This window comes from Elephas maximus, chromosome 1, assembly GCF_024166365.1.
Source record: "Elephas maximus indicus isolate mEleMax1 chromosome 1, mEleMax1 primary haplotype, whole genome shotgun sequence".
Taxonomy (NCBI): domain Eukaryota; kingdom Metazoa; phylum Chordata; class Mammalia; order Proboscidea; family Elephantidae; genus Elephas; species Elephas maximus.
The window spans coordinates 100,875,549-100,890,705 of NC_064819.1; the positions used below are offsets into that span (position 1 = coordinate 100,875,549).

Here is a 15,157-nt window from a genome sequence, read left to right on the forward strand (position 1 = left end):
CCACATTAGAGGCAGCCTACCATATCAAGTATCAAGTAAGCAACCGGATAAGCAAATCTGGAGTTCAGGAGAGAGGGACGGGGGCGGGGAGTTCTACTGAGAATGGGAGGTGAGGAGGCAGAGGCAAAGGACACTTTTTTTTCCTTTCTAAATTTAGTTTGTTGTTGTTGTTGAGAGTATACACAGCAAGTCATACACCAATTCAACAGTTTCTACATGTACAAATTAGTGACGTTGGTTCTATTCACTGAGTTGTGCAAACATTCTCACCCTCCTTTTCTGAGTTGTTCCTCCCGCATTAACATAAGCTCATTGCCCACTAAGGTTCCTGTATAATCTTTCAAGGTGTTGTCAGTTTGATCCCACATAGATAGTTCTTTAGAGAGTGTAATGCTCAAGGCAGACCTTTTTCACTAGTTAAGCTAAACTATTGTTCAGTTTTAAGATTACTTCAGGGGATATTTTTGATTTAAGGTTTAAATCCCCGCTCCATGGCTCCAGAAAGTCCAGAGTCCATGACAACCTAATTTCTGTCCTGCATTTCCCCCTTTCTGATCAGCATTCTTCTATGGAATCTTTGATCAAAATGTTCAGTAATGGTAGCTGGGTACCATCCAGTTCTTCTGGTCTCATGGCAAAGGAGTTGTTCATGGAGGCAGTTAGCCAGCCACACATTCCATATCCCCCTCCTATTCCTGACCCTCCTTCTTCCTCTGTTGCTCCAGGTGAATAGAGACCAAGTGTTGTACCTTGGATGGCTGCTTACAAGCTTTTGAGACACAACAAACTAAGAGGTAGAGCAGAAGTGCTAAACATGTTATTAGACAAATTACCTGGGATATCCCATGAATTCATGACCCTAAACCTCCAAACCAAGGTACCAAATCCCTTGAGGTGTTTGGTTGTACGTAAGCAGCCTCAGCAGCTACTTTTTTTTTTTTTGTAAATATATCCATCACACAACTTTTCCCAATTCATCTTTTTACAGGTGTGCAACTTATTGATAGTAATTACAATAATTGGCTGTGCAACCTTACACTCAATCAATGAGACGTTTGCATCACCATTGGTTACCTTCCCCCCTCTTTCCCACCTCTGGTAACCACTAATTAATTTTTGTTTTTATGTATTTGCCTTTTCTTGTCTTTTTATATAATTGAAATCATACCATATTTGTACTTTTGAGATTGGCTTATTTTGCTCAGCATATCTTCAAGTTCTATGCATACTATAGCATATATCAAGACTTCATTTCTTCTACTGACTGAGTAGTATTCCATTGTATTATGTACCACATTTTGTTTATTCATTCATCTATTGATGGACATTTAGGTTGTTTCCACCTTTTGGCTACTGCAAATAGCATTGCAATGAACGTTGTTGTACAAATCTCTGTTTTGGGTCTCTGCTTTCAAGTCTTTTGGGTATATACTTAGGAGTGGAATTGCTGGATCATATGGTAGTTCTCTTTCTAGTTTTTTGAGAAACCTCCACACTGTTTTCCACAATGACTGTACCATTTTGCATTCCCACCAGCAATGCATGAGGGCTCCAATTTCCCCACATCCTTACCAACATCGATTATTTTCTGTTTTTTTTTTTTATCTTAGCCATCCTAAAAAAAATAAAAAACTCCATTGCCATTGAACTCAATTCCAACTCATAGCAACCCTATAGGACAGAGTAAAACTGTCCCATAGGGTTTGCACAGAGCAGCTGGTGACTTCAAATTGCCAACCTTTTGGTTAGCAGCTGAGCTATTAACCACTGTGCCACCAGAGCACTTTAGCCATCCTAGTGGGAGTGAAATGGTATCTCATTGTGGTTTTGATTTGCATCTCCCTGATGGCTAAGGATGCTGAGCATCTTTTCATGTGCTTGGTGGCCATTTGAATGTCCTCTTTGGTGAAATATTTAGTCAAGTCCTTTGCCCATTTTATAATTGGGTTATATGTCTTTTTGTTAAGTTGTCGAAGTTTTATGTATATTTTAGTTATTGGATTCTTTTGGATATATGGTTTCCAAAGATATTCTCCCAGTTAGTAGCCTGTCTTTTCTCTTTTTTGGTAAAGACTTTTGATGAAAAAAAGTTTTTAATTTTTATGAGGTCCCATTTATTTAGTCTTTTGCTGTTTGTGCTTTCGTTATTAGATAATCCATTGTTAAAAGCTAGGCCTGACAGCATTGCCTTCGCTTATTCTTCTAAAAATTTTATGATTTTAGTTTGCATGTTAAGGTCCTTAATCCATTTTGAATTTGTTTTTGTGTATGGTGTGAGGCATAGATCCTTGAGATTGTTAAGATTGTGTGCCAACTTGGTTGGGCCATGATTCTCAGTGTTTATATGTGATCACTCCCATGATGGAATCTCCTATGAGTAGCTAATCAGTTGAAAGGGAGTTTCCTTGTGCGTGTGGCCTGCATCCAAAGATAAGTGGATGTTCTGGCTTTTGCCTGCTCTGGATCCTGGAGCTGCCTCCTGTTCGTCTGACCTCCAGTTCTTGGGACTTGAGCTAGCGGCTTATCTACTATCTTGGGATTCCTCGATCTTCACAGCCTGTGAGCAAGAGTCCTGCTCTCTAATCTGCCTATCTTGGGTTCGCTAGCCTCTGCATGAGCCATTTCCTTGACATAAATCTCTCTCTGTATATATGTGTATTTATACACTTTACTGATTTTGCTTCTCCAGACAACTCAGCCTAAGACAATCCTGTTTCATTTTTCTGCATGTAGAAATCCAATTTTCCCAGCACCATTTACCAAAGGGACACTTCTTTCCCCATCAAATGAACTTAGCACACTTGTCAAAAACCAGTTGCCTTAGGCTGGGCTCTCCAGACAAGCAAAACCAGCAAAATGTGTGTATAGTGAGAGAGAGAGAGATTTGTATGAACGAAATGGGTCACATGGCTCCTAGAGGCTATATGCCTCAAGTCCCTGAGGCAGGATAGGAAATTCTCCTGATCCACGTAGCCACAGGGGCTGGCAAACCTAAGATTGGCAGGTTGGAGAGCAGTGCTGCTGCAGGCAGTGAAGATCAGTGGATTTCGAGATCAGCAGGCGAGACCACCAGCAAGCCACTAGGCCAAGTTCCAAGAACTGGAGGCCAGACAAATGGGAGCAAGCTGCAGGGTTGGGGAAAAAGCAAAAAGCCCCAGCGAGGTGAGCGGGAAGGAAGTAGGCCGAGGCGGGTGGAGAGATAAAGCCTGAGGGGGCAGTGAGCCACCACAGGCCCCGCCCTCACCAGTACCACTCAGTAGATTCCATCATGGGGGTGATTACGTATCAGATTTCAACAGGGACGTGATGACAACATTACACAACTGCCAAAACACGGAGAATCATGGCCCAGCTATGTTGACACACAATCTTAACCATCACACCACTTGACCATAGATGTATGGGTATATTTCTGGACTCTCAATTCTATTCCATTGGTCTATGTGTCTGTTGTTATACTGGTACCAGACTGTTTTGATTATTGTAGCTGTATAGTATGTTACTCTCTTTCCACATTGTTTTAGCTATTCAGGACCTCTTGCCATTCCATATAAAACTGAGCATTGGTGTATCTATTTCTGTAAAGAAGGTTGTTGGAATTTTGATCAGGATTGTGTTGAATCTATGGATCACTTTGGGTAGTGTTGACATCTTAACAATATTAGGTCTTTCAGTTCATGAAAATGGAACATCTTTCCATTTATTTAAGCCTTCTTTAATCTCTTTCAGCAGTGTTTTATAGTTTTCATTGTATAAGTCCTTCACATCTCTGGTTACATTTATTCCTAGGTACTTTATTCTCTTAGACGCTATTGTAAATAGACGTGTTTCCCTAATCTTTCAGATTTCTCATTGCTGGTTGTCCTGAATTGAATTGTGTCCCTAACTTAGTTAGGCCATGATTCCCAGTATTGTGTGGTTGTCCTCCATTGTGTGATTTTCCTATGTGTTATAAATCATAATCTCTGCCTGTGGTTAAAGAGAATTAGGATGGGACGTAACAACCTTTCTCAGGTCACATCTCTGATCCAGTGTAAAAGGAGTTTCTCTGGGGTGTGACCTGTACTACCTTTTATCTTACAAGAGATAAAAGGAAAAGGAAGCGAGCAGAGAGTTAGGGGCCTCATACCGCCAAGAAAGCAGCACCAGGAGCAGAGCAGGTCCTTTGGACCTGAGGTTCCTGCATGGAGAAGCTCCTAGTCTAGGGGAAGATTGACAAGGACTTTCCACCAGAGCTGACACAGAGAGAGAGCCCTGAATTTGGACTTCTAGCCTACTAGACTGTAAGAAAATTAATTTCTCTTTGTTAAAGGCATCCACTTGTGGTATTTTCTGTTATAGCAGCACTAGATAGCTAAGACAATCAGGATTCTTCTACTGACTAAGACACTGGTGTATAGAAACTGATTTTTGTTTTTTGAACTTGTACCCTGCAATTTTGCTAAATTCCTCTATTAGCTCTAGAAGTTTTCTTGTGGACTCTGGGATTTTCTATATATAGGATATGTCATCCAGGAATAGAGATAATTTTATATATTCTTTTCCTACCTGGATACTTTTTGTTTCTTTTTCTTGTCTTATTGCTCTGGCCAGGACTTCTAATACAATGTTGAATAGAAGTGGTGAGAGTGGGTGCCCTTGTCTTGTGCCCGATTTCAAGGGGAAAGCTCTCAGTCTTTCTCCATTAAGTATAATGTTGGCTGTTGGCTTTTCATCTATATCCTGAATCATATTGAGGAATTTCCCTTCTATTCCAATCTTCTTTAGGGTTTTCATCAAGAAAGAGTGTTGGATTTTATCAAATGCTTTTTCTGCATCAATAGAGATGATCATGTGGTTCTTTTCCTTTGTTCTACTGATGTGGTGTATTACGTTGATTGATTTTCTAATGTTAAACCATTCCTGCATTACCGGAATAAATCTCATTTGATCATGACGTATGACTCTTTTAATACATTGATGGATTCTGTTAGCCACAATTTGTTCAGGATTTTTGCATCTATATTTATAAGAGATATTGGCCTGTAGTTTTTTTTTCTTGTGGTGTCTTTGTCTGGCTTGGGTATCAGGGTTATGTTTGCTTCATAGAATGAATTAGGGAGTATTCCTTCTCTATCTTTTGGAAGATTTTAAACAATATTGGTGCCAATTCTTCTCTAAATGTTTGGTAGAATTCCCCAGTGAAGCCATCTGGTACAGGACTTTTTTCTTGTTGGGAGGTTTTTGGTCACTAATTCAATCTCTTCACTTGTTATGGGTCTCTTGAGACTTTCTCTTTCCTCGAGTCAGTTTGGGTCAGGTTGTGTGCTTCTGAGAATTTGTCCATTTCATCTAAGTTAACCAGTTTGTTGCCATACAGCTGCTCATAATATTCTGTCATAATTCTCTTTATTTCCGTCAGGCCAGTTGTGGTGTCCCCTCTTTTGTTTTTTATTTTGGTTATTTGCATCTTTTCTTTTTTCTGTCAGTCTAGCTAAAGGTTAGTCAATTTTATTGATCTTTTCAAAGAACCAATTTCTGGTTTTATTGATTCTATGGTTTTTCTGTTTTATTTATTTCTGCTCTGATCTTTGTTTATTTCCTTTCTTCTGGTAGGTTTAGGCTTAGTTTACTCTTCTCTTTGTAGTTCCTGATGTTGTCAAGTTAGGCTGCTAAATCAAGGTCTTTCTTCTTTTTCATGTAGGTGTTTATTTTTTTATTTATTGCTGTAAGTTTCCCTCTGAGTACCACCTTCACTGCATTGCATAAGCTTTGGTGCATTGTACTTCCATTTTCATTTGACTCTAAGAAATTTGTGATTTCTTCCTTGACCCATTTGTAGTTTAATAGTGTGTTGTTTAATTTCCCTATTTTGTGTGTTTTCTAGTTCTTTTTTTTTTTCTGTTATTGATTTCTAGCTTCACTCCATTGTGGTCAGAGAAAATACTCTGTATGATTTCAGTCTTTTAAATTTATGGAGACTTGTTTTGTGACCTAAAATGTGGTCTATCCTGGAGAATGATCCATGTTCACTGGAGTAGAATGTGTATTGTGCTGTTTTGGGTGAAGTGTTCTACATACGTCTGTTAAGTCTGGTTGGTTTATTGTGTGATTCAGGTCCTTGCTGATCTTTCTAGATATTCTGTCCAATATTGAAAATGATGTATTGAAGCCTCCAACTGTTATTGTAGTGCTATCTATTTCTCCCATCAATTCTATCAGTGTTTGCTTTATATATTTATATATTTAGGTGCCCCAATGTTGGGTCCATATATATTTATGATTGTTAAATCTTTTTGAATAATCGATCCTTTTATCAGTATATAATGTCCAACATCTCTTTTGACAGATTTTGTCTTAAAGTCTATGTTGTCTAATATTATGATTGCCACCCCAGCTCTCTTTTGGTTATTATTTGCACGTAATATTTTTTTTTCCTTCATCCTTGCACTTTCAACCTATTTGTGTTCTTGGGTTTAAGGTGTGTCTCTTGTAAACAGCATATAATTGGATCATGATTTTTTTTTTTTAATCCATTCTTCCACTCTCTGTGTTTGATTGGAGCATTTAGTCCATTTACATTCACTGTAATAACTGATACGAAGTGACTTACTTCTACCACTTTGTTATTTGTCTTTTTTGTGTGTGTGTGTATCTTAAGCCATCTTTGTCTTCGTCCTTTAGAACTGCTTGCTTTTGTGTTTTATCGGTTTATTGTAATGAGCCTTTTTGGTTCCCTTTCCTTCTCTTTTTTAACTTTATTGTGCTTTAGGTGAAAGTTTACAGCTCAAGTTAATTTTTCATTTGAAAATTTATACATATATTGTTTTGTGGCATTGGTTGCAATCTTTCCATTCATTCACATTTTTTATATATTTTCTTAGTGGTTACCATGAAAATTACATTTAAGAGCTTGTATTTATAACATTTTAGGGTAAGTTGGTATCAAGTTAATTTCAGTAACATACAATAAATTCTATATCTATACCATTCCTCATCCGCTCTTTTGTTGTTGTTATCACTAATTATGTCTTTGTATTTCATGTTTCCTGTAACATAATTTTATTCTTGCCTTTTGTATATTCGTCATTAAGAAACATGAAGGACAAAACATTTAGAATTATCAAGCATGCATACCTTATTACTAGCCCTTATACTTGTCCATGTATTCCCCTTTATTAGGGATCTTTCTTTTTACGTATAGCTTTGAATTACTTTCTAGTGTCTTTGCCCTTTCATCTACAGAACTCCCGTTAGTATTTTTTGTAGGGCTGGTCTGGTGGATATGAACTCTCTCAGCTTCTGTTTGTCTAGGAATGTTTTAATTTCATTCTCATTCTTGAAGGACAGTTACACTGGGCATAGTATTCTTGGTTGACATTTTTTTTCCTTTCAGCATTTTAAATATGTCATTCTATTGCCTCATGGTCTCCAAAGTTTTTGAGGACAAATTGGCACTTAATCTTATTGGGACTCCTTTATATGAGACCATTCACTTCTCTCTCACTGCTTTCAGGATTCTCTCTTTATCTTTAATTTTTGAGAACCTAACTATGATGTGTCTTGGTGTAGACCTCTTTGGGTTTATCCTGCTTGGGTTTCTTTGAGCTTCTTGGGTTTGTAGATTCATGTCCTTCAATAAACTGGGGAAATTTTCTGTCATTATTTCTTTGAATACTCTTCCTGTCCCTTTATCTCTCTCATCTCCTTCTGGAATTCCCATGATGTGTATATTAGGTCTCTTGTTGTTGTTCCGTAATTCCATTAAACTGTGCTCAGCTTTCCTGAGCCTCCATTCTTGTTGCTTTTAAGCATCTGTAATTTTAACTATCTTATCCTCTAATTTGGAAACCCTGGTGGCATAGTGGTTAAGAGCTATGGCTGCTAACCAAAAGGTTGGCAGTTTGAATCCACCAGGTGCTCCTTTGAAACCCTATGGGGCAGTTCTACTATGTCCTCCGGGTTGCTATGAGTCAGAATCAACTCGATGGCAACAAGTTTGGTTTGGTTGTGGTTTATCCTCTAATTCACTGATTGTTTCTTCTGTCTGACTAAATCTGTTGGTAAGACCTCCTATTGTGTTTCTCATTTCAGATACTGTCCCTTTCAGTTACCTCTTTTTTTTAGATCTTCATTTTGTTCTTGCCTTGTTTTCCTTATTGCTTTTAGATCTTTGTCTATGTTTTCCCTTAGCTCTTTAACTATGTTTAATGTTTTTGTATGATATTCCTCCTTTTTTTTTTTTTTTCCCATTATTTGGTCATCCCTAGATGCACTTTTAGAACCTTGGTGGCACAGTGGTTAAGAGCTACAGCTGATAACCAGAAGATTGGCAGTTTGAATCTACCAGCTGCTCCTTGGAAACTCTATGGGACAGTTCTGCCCTATCATATAGGGTCACTATGAGTTGGAACCAACTCATCAGCAATGGGCTTTGGTTTGGTAAATACACTTTCACTCCCTTTGTCATGTTCATTTAGATGGGCCATTGTTTCTCTCTTCTTTGTATTTCTTGTGATTTTTTTGTTGGGGCATTGGAATTTTTGTGTTTGTATGTTTCTTTTTCTTTTTGAATTATTGTACTTTAGATGAAGGTTTACAGAACAAACTAGCTTCTCATTAAACAGTTAGTACATGTATTGTTTTGTGACATTGGTTACCAACCCCATGACATGTCAACAGTCTCTTCTTCTTGACCTTGGGTTCCCTATTAACAGCTTTCCTGTCCACTCCTGCCTTCTAGTCCTTGCCCCTGGGCTAATGTGCCCATTTAGTCTTTTTGTTTTATGGGTCTGTCTAATCTTTGGCTGAAGGGTGGCCCTCAGGAGTGACTTCACTACTGAGCTAAAAGGGTGTCTGGGGGCCATACTCTTGGGGTTTCTGTAGTCTCTGTCTGACCAGTAAGTCTGGTCTTTTTTTTTTTTTTTTTTTTTTGGTTTGTTCGTGAGATAGAATTTTGTTGTACATTTTTCTCCAGCTCTATCCAGGAACCTCTACTGTGATCCCTGTCAGAGCAGTCAGTGGTGGTAGCCAGGCACCATCTAGTTGTGCTGGACTCAGTCTGGTAGCAGCTGTAGTACTTGTGGTCCATCAGTCATTTGGACTAATCTTTCCCTTGTGTCTTTAGTTTTCTTCATTCTCCCTTGCTCCAGATGGGGTCAGACCAGTGGAGTATCTTAGGTGGCTGCTCACAAGCTTTTAAGACCCCAGACGCTACTCACCAAAGTAGAATGAAGAACATTTTATTTATAAACTATGTTATGCCAATTGAGGTAGATGTTCCCCGAGACCATGGTCCCCACAGCCCTCAGCCCAGCAATTCAGCCCCTCAGGGAGTTTGGATGTGTCTATTGAGCTTCCACAACCTTGCCTTGTACAAGTTGTGCTAGCTTCCCTAGTATCGTGCACTGTCTTACCCTTCACCAAAGTTACCACTTATCTATTGTCTATTTAGTGTTTTACCATCCCCATCCCTCCCCTCCCTCATAACCATCAAAGATTATTTCTTTTTGTGTGTAAACCTTTTCATGAGTTTTTATGGTAGTGGTCTCATACAATATTTGTCCTTTTGTGATTAACTGATTTCACTCAGCATAATGCCCTCCAGATTCATCCATGTTATGAGATGCTTCACAGATTCATCATTGTTCTTTATCGTTGTGTAATAACTCCATGTGTGTATGTACCACAGTTTGTCCATTCATCTGTTGTTGGGCATCTGGGTTGTTTCCATCTTTTTTGCTATTGTGAACAATGCAGCAATGAACATAGGTGTGCATATGTCTATTTGTGTGATGGCTCGTATTTCTCTAGGACATATTCCTAGGAGTCGAATTGCTGGATCACTTGGTATTTCTATTTCTAGCTTTCTAAGGAAATGCCATATCGTTTCTCAAAATGCTTGTACCATTTTGCATTCCCACCAGCAGTGCATAAGAGTTCCAGGGCATAGGAATTTTGGAGGGTGTTAACTTTCTCACTTCTCCCCAGGATCTAGTGTTTTTGCCTGCACTACTTTCTACAAGAAGCTCTTAGGTGGGCAGGGCTTCTGCCTTTGTTTTCCATTTCCTCTCCACCTCTGTGATAGCTCCTTCTCCCTCCCTGGTTTAACCGGGATTCTAGAGTTTCAGATCTCGTTTGCTCAACTTTCAGTCCCTCCCAAACGCACCAGAGAACATGCTGTGGTCAGTCTGTCCACCAGAGGGCACTGCCACTTAGGTGCGATATTGTGTACGAATCAATCTGTCCACTAGGGGGTGCAGTCCCATCTCTGGTTATTACTCCTTCCCCTTTCTATTTCTGTAATCACATTTTTAGTCTGAAAAACTACACCCATGAAGCCCTCTTTGGGGCTGGGTGTTGGCCTCCGTTCTTGCATGAAGCTTCCTTGACTGCATGGCTGGGGGAGGAGCGGGGATGGTGGGAGAAGTGCTTTTCCCACCGCTTGCGACTTATTGTTGATTGTTGCCTGTCTGCAGTTCCCCACTGCTTTCCTCTGCTCCCCATTGCGTCCCGGAAGGCCAAGCGCAATTTCCTCGTTGTATGTCTGGCGGAGGGTCTGAACAATGTTTTTTTTACGCCGCCATCTTCCCAGAACTCCAAAGAACACTTCTGAGGAGGTTTGGTGTAGAGGGGAGCACAGCCTTATATCTGAGTGTCTTAAGGTTTCTTGCATCAGGTAACTCTTACCAGTTCTGACTCATGGCAATTCTGTATGTGTCAGAGTAGAACTGTGCTCCGTAGAGTTTTCAATGGCAGATTTTTCAGAAGTAGATTGCCAGGCCTTTCTTCCAAGGTGCCTCTGGGTGGACTTGAGGTTCCAACCTTTTGTTTAGCAACTGAGCACATTGATCATTTGCACCACCCAGGGACTCCAAGTAACTCTTAGCGGAGCTGATTCTTGGAACTGTTCTTCTCTACATTTTTAACACATAGGTCTCATCCCGTCTCCCCCAACCTTCACACTCCTCCCCTGCCCACCCTCCACAGTAAACCCAGCCGGGATGGAGGATCAGAACCTACAGTCTAGCTATGTTTTGTTTTTGGTACCAATGAGTTACAACCAAACAACGTGTAAGGCAAGGGCGGGGACAGACACTATTAGTCCCCAATCATCAGCTTAAAACCGGAAACCTGATGCGGTTGAGTCGACTCTGATTCATAGGGCCCTATAAAATAGGGTAAAACTGCCCCCAGAGGGTTTCCAAGGCTGTAATCTTCACGGAAGCAGGCTGCCACATCTTTCTCCAGTGCAGTGGCTGGTGGGTTTGAACACCCAACGTTTTGGTTGGCACCTGGGCACTTAAACACTGTGTCACCAGGGCTCCTCATCAGCAGCTTGAAGCTCCCTAAATCCCAAATCAGCCACCCTCAGTGGATCTGGCATAGAAGGCAAACAGCCTGATAGGTAAAAGCCTATTACTGACTGTCATCTTGTGGTCATTTTGGGAAGTGGCCTAACTCCAAAGCTGTCCTTCACAGGGAAGAATTTAGTGAATTGTTAGAATAGTACCTGGCACTTAGTGAGTGTTCAATAAAGGGAGCTACCGTCATCATTGAAGTCCCTGTGTGGTGCAAACAGTTAACGTGCTCAGCTGCTAGCCCAAAGGCTGGAGGTTTGAATTCACCCAGAAGCACCTCTGAAGAAAGACCTGGCGACCTTCTTCTAAAAAACCAGCCATTGAAAACCCTACAGAGTACAGTACTACTCTGACACACATGGGGTGGCCATGAGTTGGGTCAGCTTGCTGGTAACTGGTACCGCCATTATGCTAAAGGCTTGGAGGGATGTGGTCAAAGCAAACAGTGTCCATTGACTTCACTTCCAGCCTTTTCGAGGGAAAAGGAAATGTCTGAAAAGGAGGTCTCTCCTTTTTATTTTGGTAGAAGTAAGAGTACTTCAGGGAACCAAGGGGGCTTTTGTGTAGGCAGTCAGATGATCTAGGTTCAAGTCCTGCTTTTGCCACTATGTGCCCTTGATTGCATCACCTGAGCCCTGAGAGGTAAACTGGGAACATTACGATGAAAACAACACAAGGTGGTGAATGTAAAGAGGTCTTGGTAAAGGGGCACCCTATTAGTGTAGTGGCATACCAGCGCTCAGCATTGGGGGTGCATGGCTTCAAAGTAATGGTTCTCACTGGGAGCACTTTTGCCTTCCAGGGGGCACTTGGCAATGTCTGGAGACATTTTTGGCTGTCAAAACTGGAGTGGGGGGATGCTACTGGCATCTAGTGGGTAGAGGCTAGGGATACTGCTAAACATGCTACAATGCCCAGGACAGCTCCCCACAACCAAGAACTATCCAGCCCAAAATGTCTATAGTGCAGTGCCTAAGCTGAGAAAACCTGGAGTTTTCTTAAATGGAGGCTCTTCTTGCCATTTTATTTTGAACCAACACAAAAAACTCCTTACCGAAAAGTCTGAGCAAAGCAGATGCACGAAGCTGGAAAGGGGTTCTTTCCACGGTTCCACGCAGGAGTGAAATGAGGCTCCAGATTACTGGACTCTCCAGTATGGTCTCCACCAGCCAGCTGCATGTGGCTATTGAAATTGAAATTAATTAAAATGGAATAAAATGTAAAATTTGGTTCCTGGGTCACAGGTGCCACATTTCAAGTCCTCAATAGTCACATGTGGCTAGTAGATAGCACAGATAGAGAACATTTCCATCAGCACAGAAAGTTCTATTGGACAGCACTGCTCCAAAAGGACTCGGCAGGACCATGAATCTGTGGGGAATACACAGAGGAAAATTAGAATCTAAGGACGTGCAGAGAGGACGGGACCACGAGACACAACAGTATAAACCAATGAGACAGTTAAGTAAGCACAAAGGTAGCATGTAATTAAATGCTGAAACAAGTCTCTCTCTCTCTCACAGGCGCGCAGGTGCAAGAATCGATCCATGCAACACCCACCTCCCTCGAGAATCACTCCTAAGTGCAGAACCCCAAAAGGCAAGCAGCCTCAACAAAGGCAGGTAGGGAAAGGGGAGCTCCAATGTTGGGGCACGCCATTCCTCTCTCTCTCTGTCTTCTTTCCGGCGTGTTTCAGTTTAACTTGCGGTACAGCGCCAGCCCGACTGGGGACCACGAGTCGACTGTACTGATGGAGGAGTGCCGGCGGCGGCCCATTTTGCTTGACATCTTGGGGTCCTTGTATATGATGAGCATTTGTTTGATGATAAAGGGCAGACAGCAGAAGTGCAGCAGCATGCGGGAGATTTGGAAGATCAAGTGCAAGTAACTCAGCTCCTCGAACAGGTTTCTGACGGAATCCTTGAGGAGCAGGGCCAGCGGGAAGTTGAAGACCTCATAGATGATGATCCATATGGCATAGGCCAGCATCCCCAGGCAGATATTCATGTGGATGCAGTAAAGGAGGGTGCAGCTGACTATAAGAGTGATGATGGACAGGCAGATTTTGATGGCCTTCATGTTGCTTATGACCCAATAATCCTGATCCAAGTGCGTTTCCTTGTAAATGCTGAACAGGCTGTCTCTGTAGCCAAAGTTTACAACATAGTTCACGTCAAAGAGGAGAAACTGAATGGTGTTGAGGATAGAGAAGATGCCCACGATGAAGCAGTACTTCTTGGCATTCATTTTATACTTGTTTAGCCAGAGTATCTCCTGCAGAAAAAAATAATGACGACACATGACAAAATGACAGACGTCTATGGGGGAGGTAAGAGCAGTAATAGTGTATGGACGTGCAATGGGCGGGAAGTCATGGAACACAGGATTTGGTCTCTGCTCTGACCTAACTAGCTACAGGCAGCCAGATTGTTGTAAAATGAGGGAGTTCTGTGTCACGAAGCCAGTTGTTGACTCTGCATATATTGGACACAGCTTTGCTCTAAGGGGGCAAAAAGAGTGCTCCTGTTAGTGTCAGACTTGGGGGAATTAGGAGGCTGGGATAATGATAGAGTCAATCCTGGTCTCCCCTCTGATGACTCCCTCCTGACTTTCCCTTTCTTCCCTTAGAAATATAATTTCCTTGCTTTGTACCCTGGGTCTGTGCCAGACATGTCCCAAGTTGCAGGGTTTTGGCCAGCAGCATGTGGAATGGGGAAAGGCTTATAGCTTGGTGACTTACTATCTTCTCTGCCCAGAGTGAAGATGGCTTAAGGATAAGCCACAGTTGTGCAGGTGAAGACCCAGAAGACGGACCTCCAGTTGCAACCTAGTGTAGACCTGAACTCTAGGGGCTGGCTTGATCCAGGGTGGAAATGCCTAGAGCTGGAGCAGACACTGCTGAAGGGACTGCTTGCCACCGAGGGTCCAAGGTTGGGGGGTCAGGGGGCCTAGTACAAACATCCCTCCCTGGGTAATTACCTTCTACCCTCCTAATTCAGAGGACTCCAGAGAAATTCTCCCTCTCTTCATTTACCACACTGGTGCACTACCACTGTGAGGGGAGAAGGCAGGGGAACATTCTTACACGACAGGACCACATGCCTGTCCTCCACCTGACATCTTCCCAATGGGGGACCACTGGTTGGAATCCTAACTTGGCCTCTTTCTGGGGTGACCAGAAGAGGGCTCCTGCTCAGTCCTGTCAGAGGATAGACGGGCTGCCATCTGCCTTCCCTAGCCTTCTCTTCCTCACTTGCTAGATCCATCTCAAATATTCCTGTACCTTCTTCCCCACTATCCTCCTGACCCTGCATGACTCCAGAGTCCAGTCCTTGATGTGAAAACCTCTCTCGGCACCCCAGGCCCTGATGCGGCCCAGGTGGGTGGAAGAGGCAGTGCACGGGCCTCTCTGACCTGGCCAGTGGCGGGCCACCAGGCCTCAAGGACAGGTGCATTGATGCTTCCCCTTCCCCACCAATCAAACCTCATTTGTGTCCTGCTCATACAGCAGCCTCTGGAGCAGTCACTACCCATGAGGTGCCATCCCAAACTGTCCAAAAATAGGGCCCCCGCCTACACATGTTGATTCCTTTGGTTGCGGCCTATGTTGCAGGTTTCAAGGCAATCCCACTGGGCTGCTGTAATAACTGCCTAACCTCTGCTTCTGCCTCCTGTCAAGCTCCTCTGGTATTCTATTCATTCAACATTCACTCAACAAACACCTATTGAATACTTACTATGTGCCAGGTATGGGGCTCAGCACTGGAGATATACACAGGTAAACGTTCTAGTGAGGGAGCTAAATAAATAAAATATTT

General features: G+C 42.1%; 1 protein-coding gene across 1 annotated transcript; it reads right to left on the minus strand.

The window, feature by feature from the left end:
* Nucleotides 1–12,871: 12,871 nt before the first annotated feature.
* TMEM217B (transmembrane protein 217B) lies at nucleotides 12,872–14,098 on the minus strand. The gene has a single exon (XM_049891162.1). It carries the CDS (start codon nucleotides 13,638–13,640, stop codon nucleotides 13,032–13,034), a length of 609 nt encoding a protein of 202 aa, XP_049747119.1. The 5' UTR covers nucleotides 13,641–14,098; the 3' UTR covers nucleotides 12,872–13,031.
* Between the last annotated feature and the right edge of the window lie 1,059 nt (nucleotides 14,099–15,157).

Coding starts and splice junctions, on each gene's coding strand:
- TMEM217B (XM_049891162.1), bottom strand. CDS start 13,640: ATGTGTCGTCATTATTTTTTTCTGCAGGAGATACTCTGGCTAAACAAG.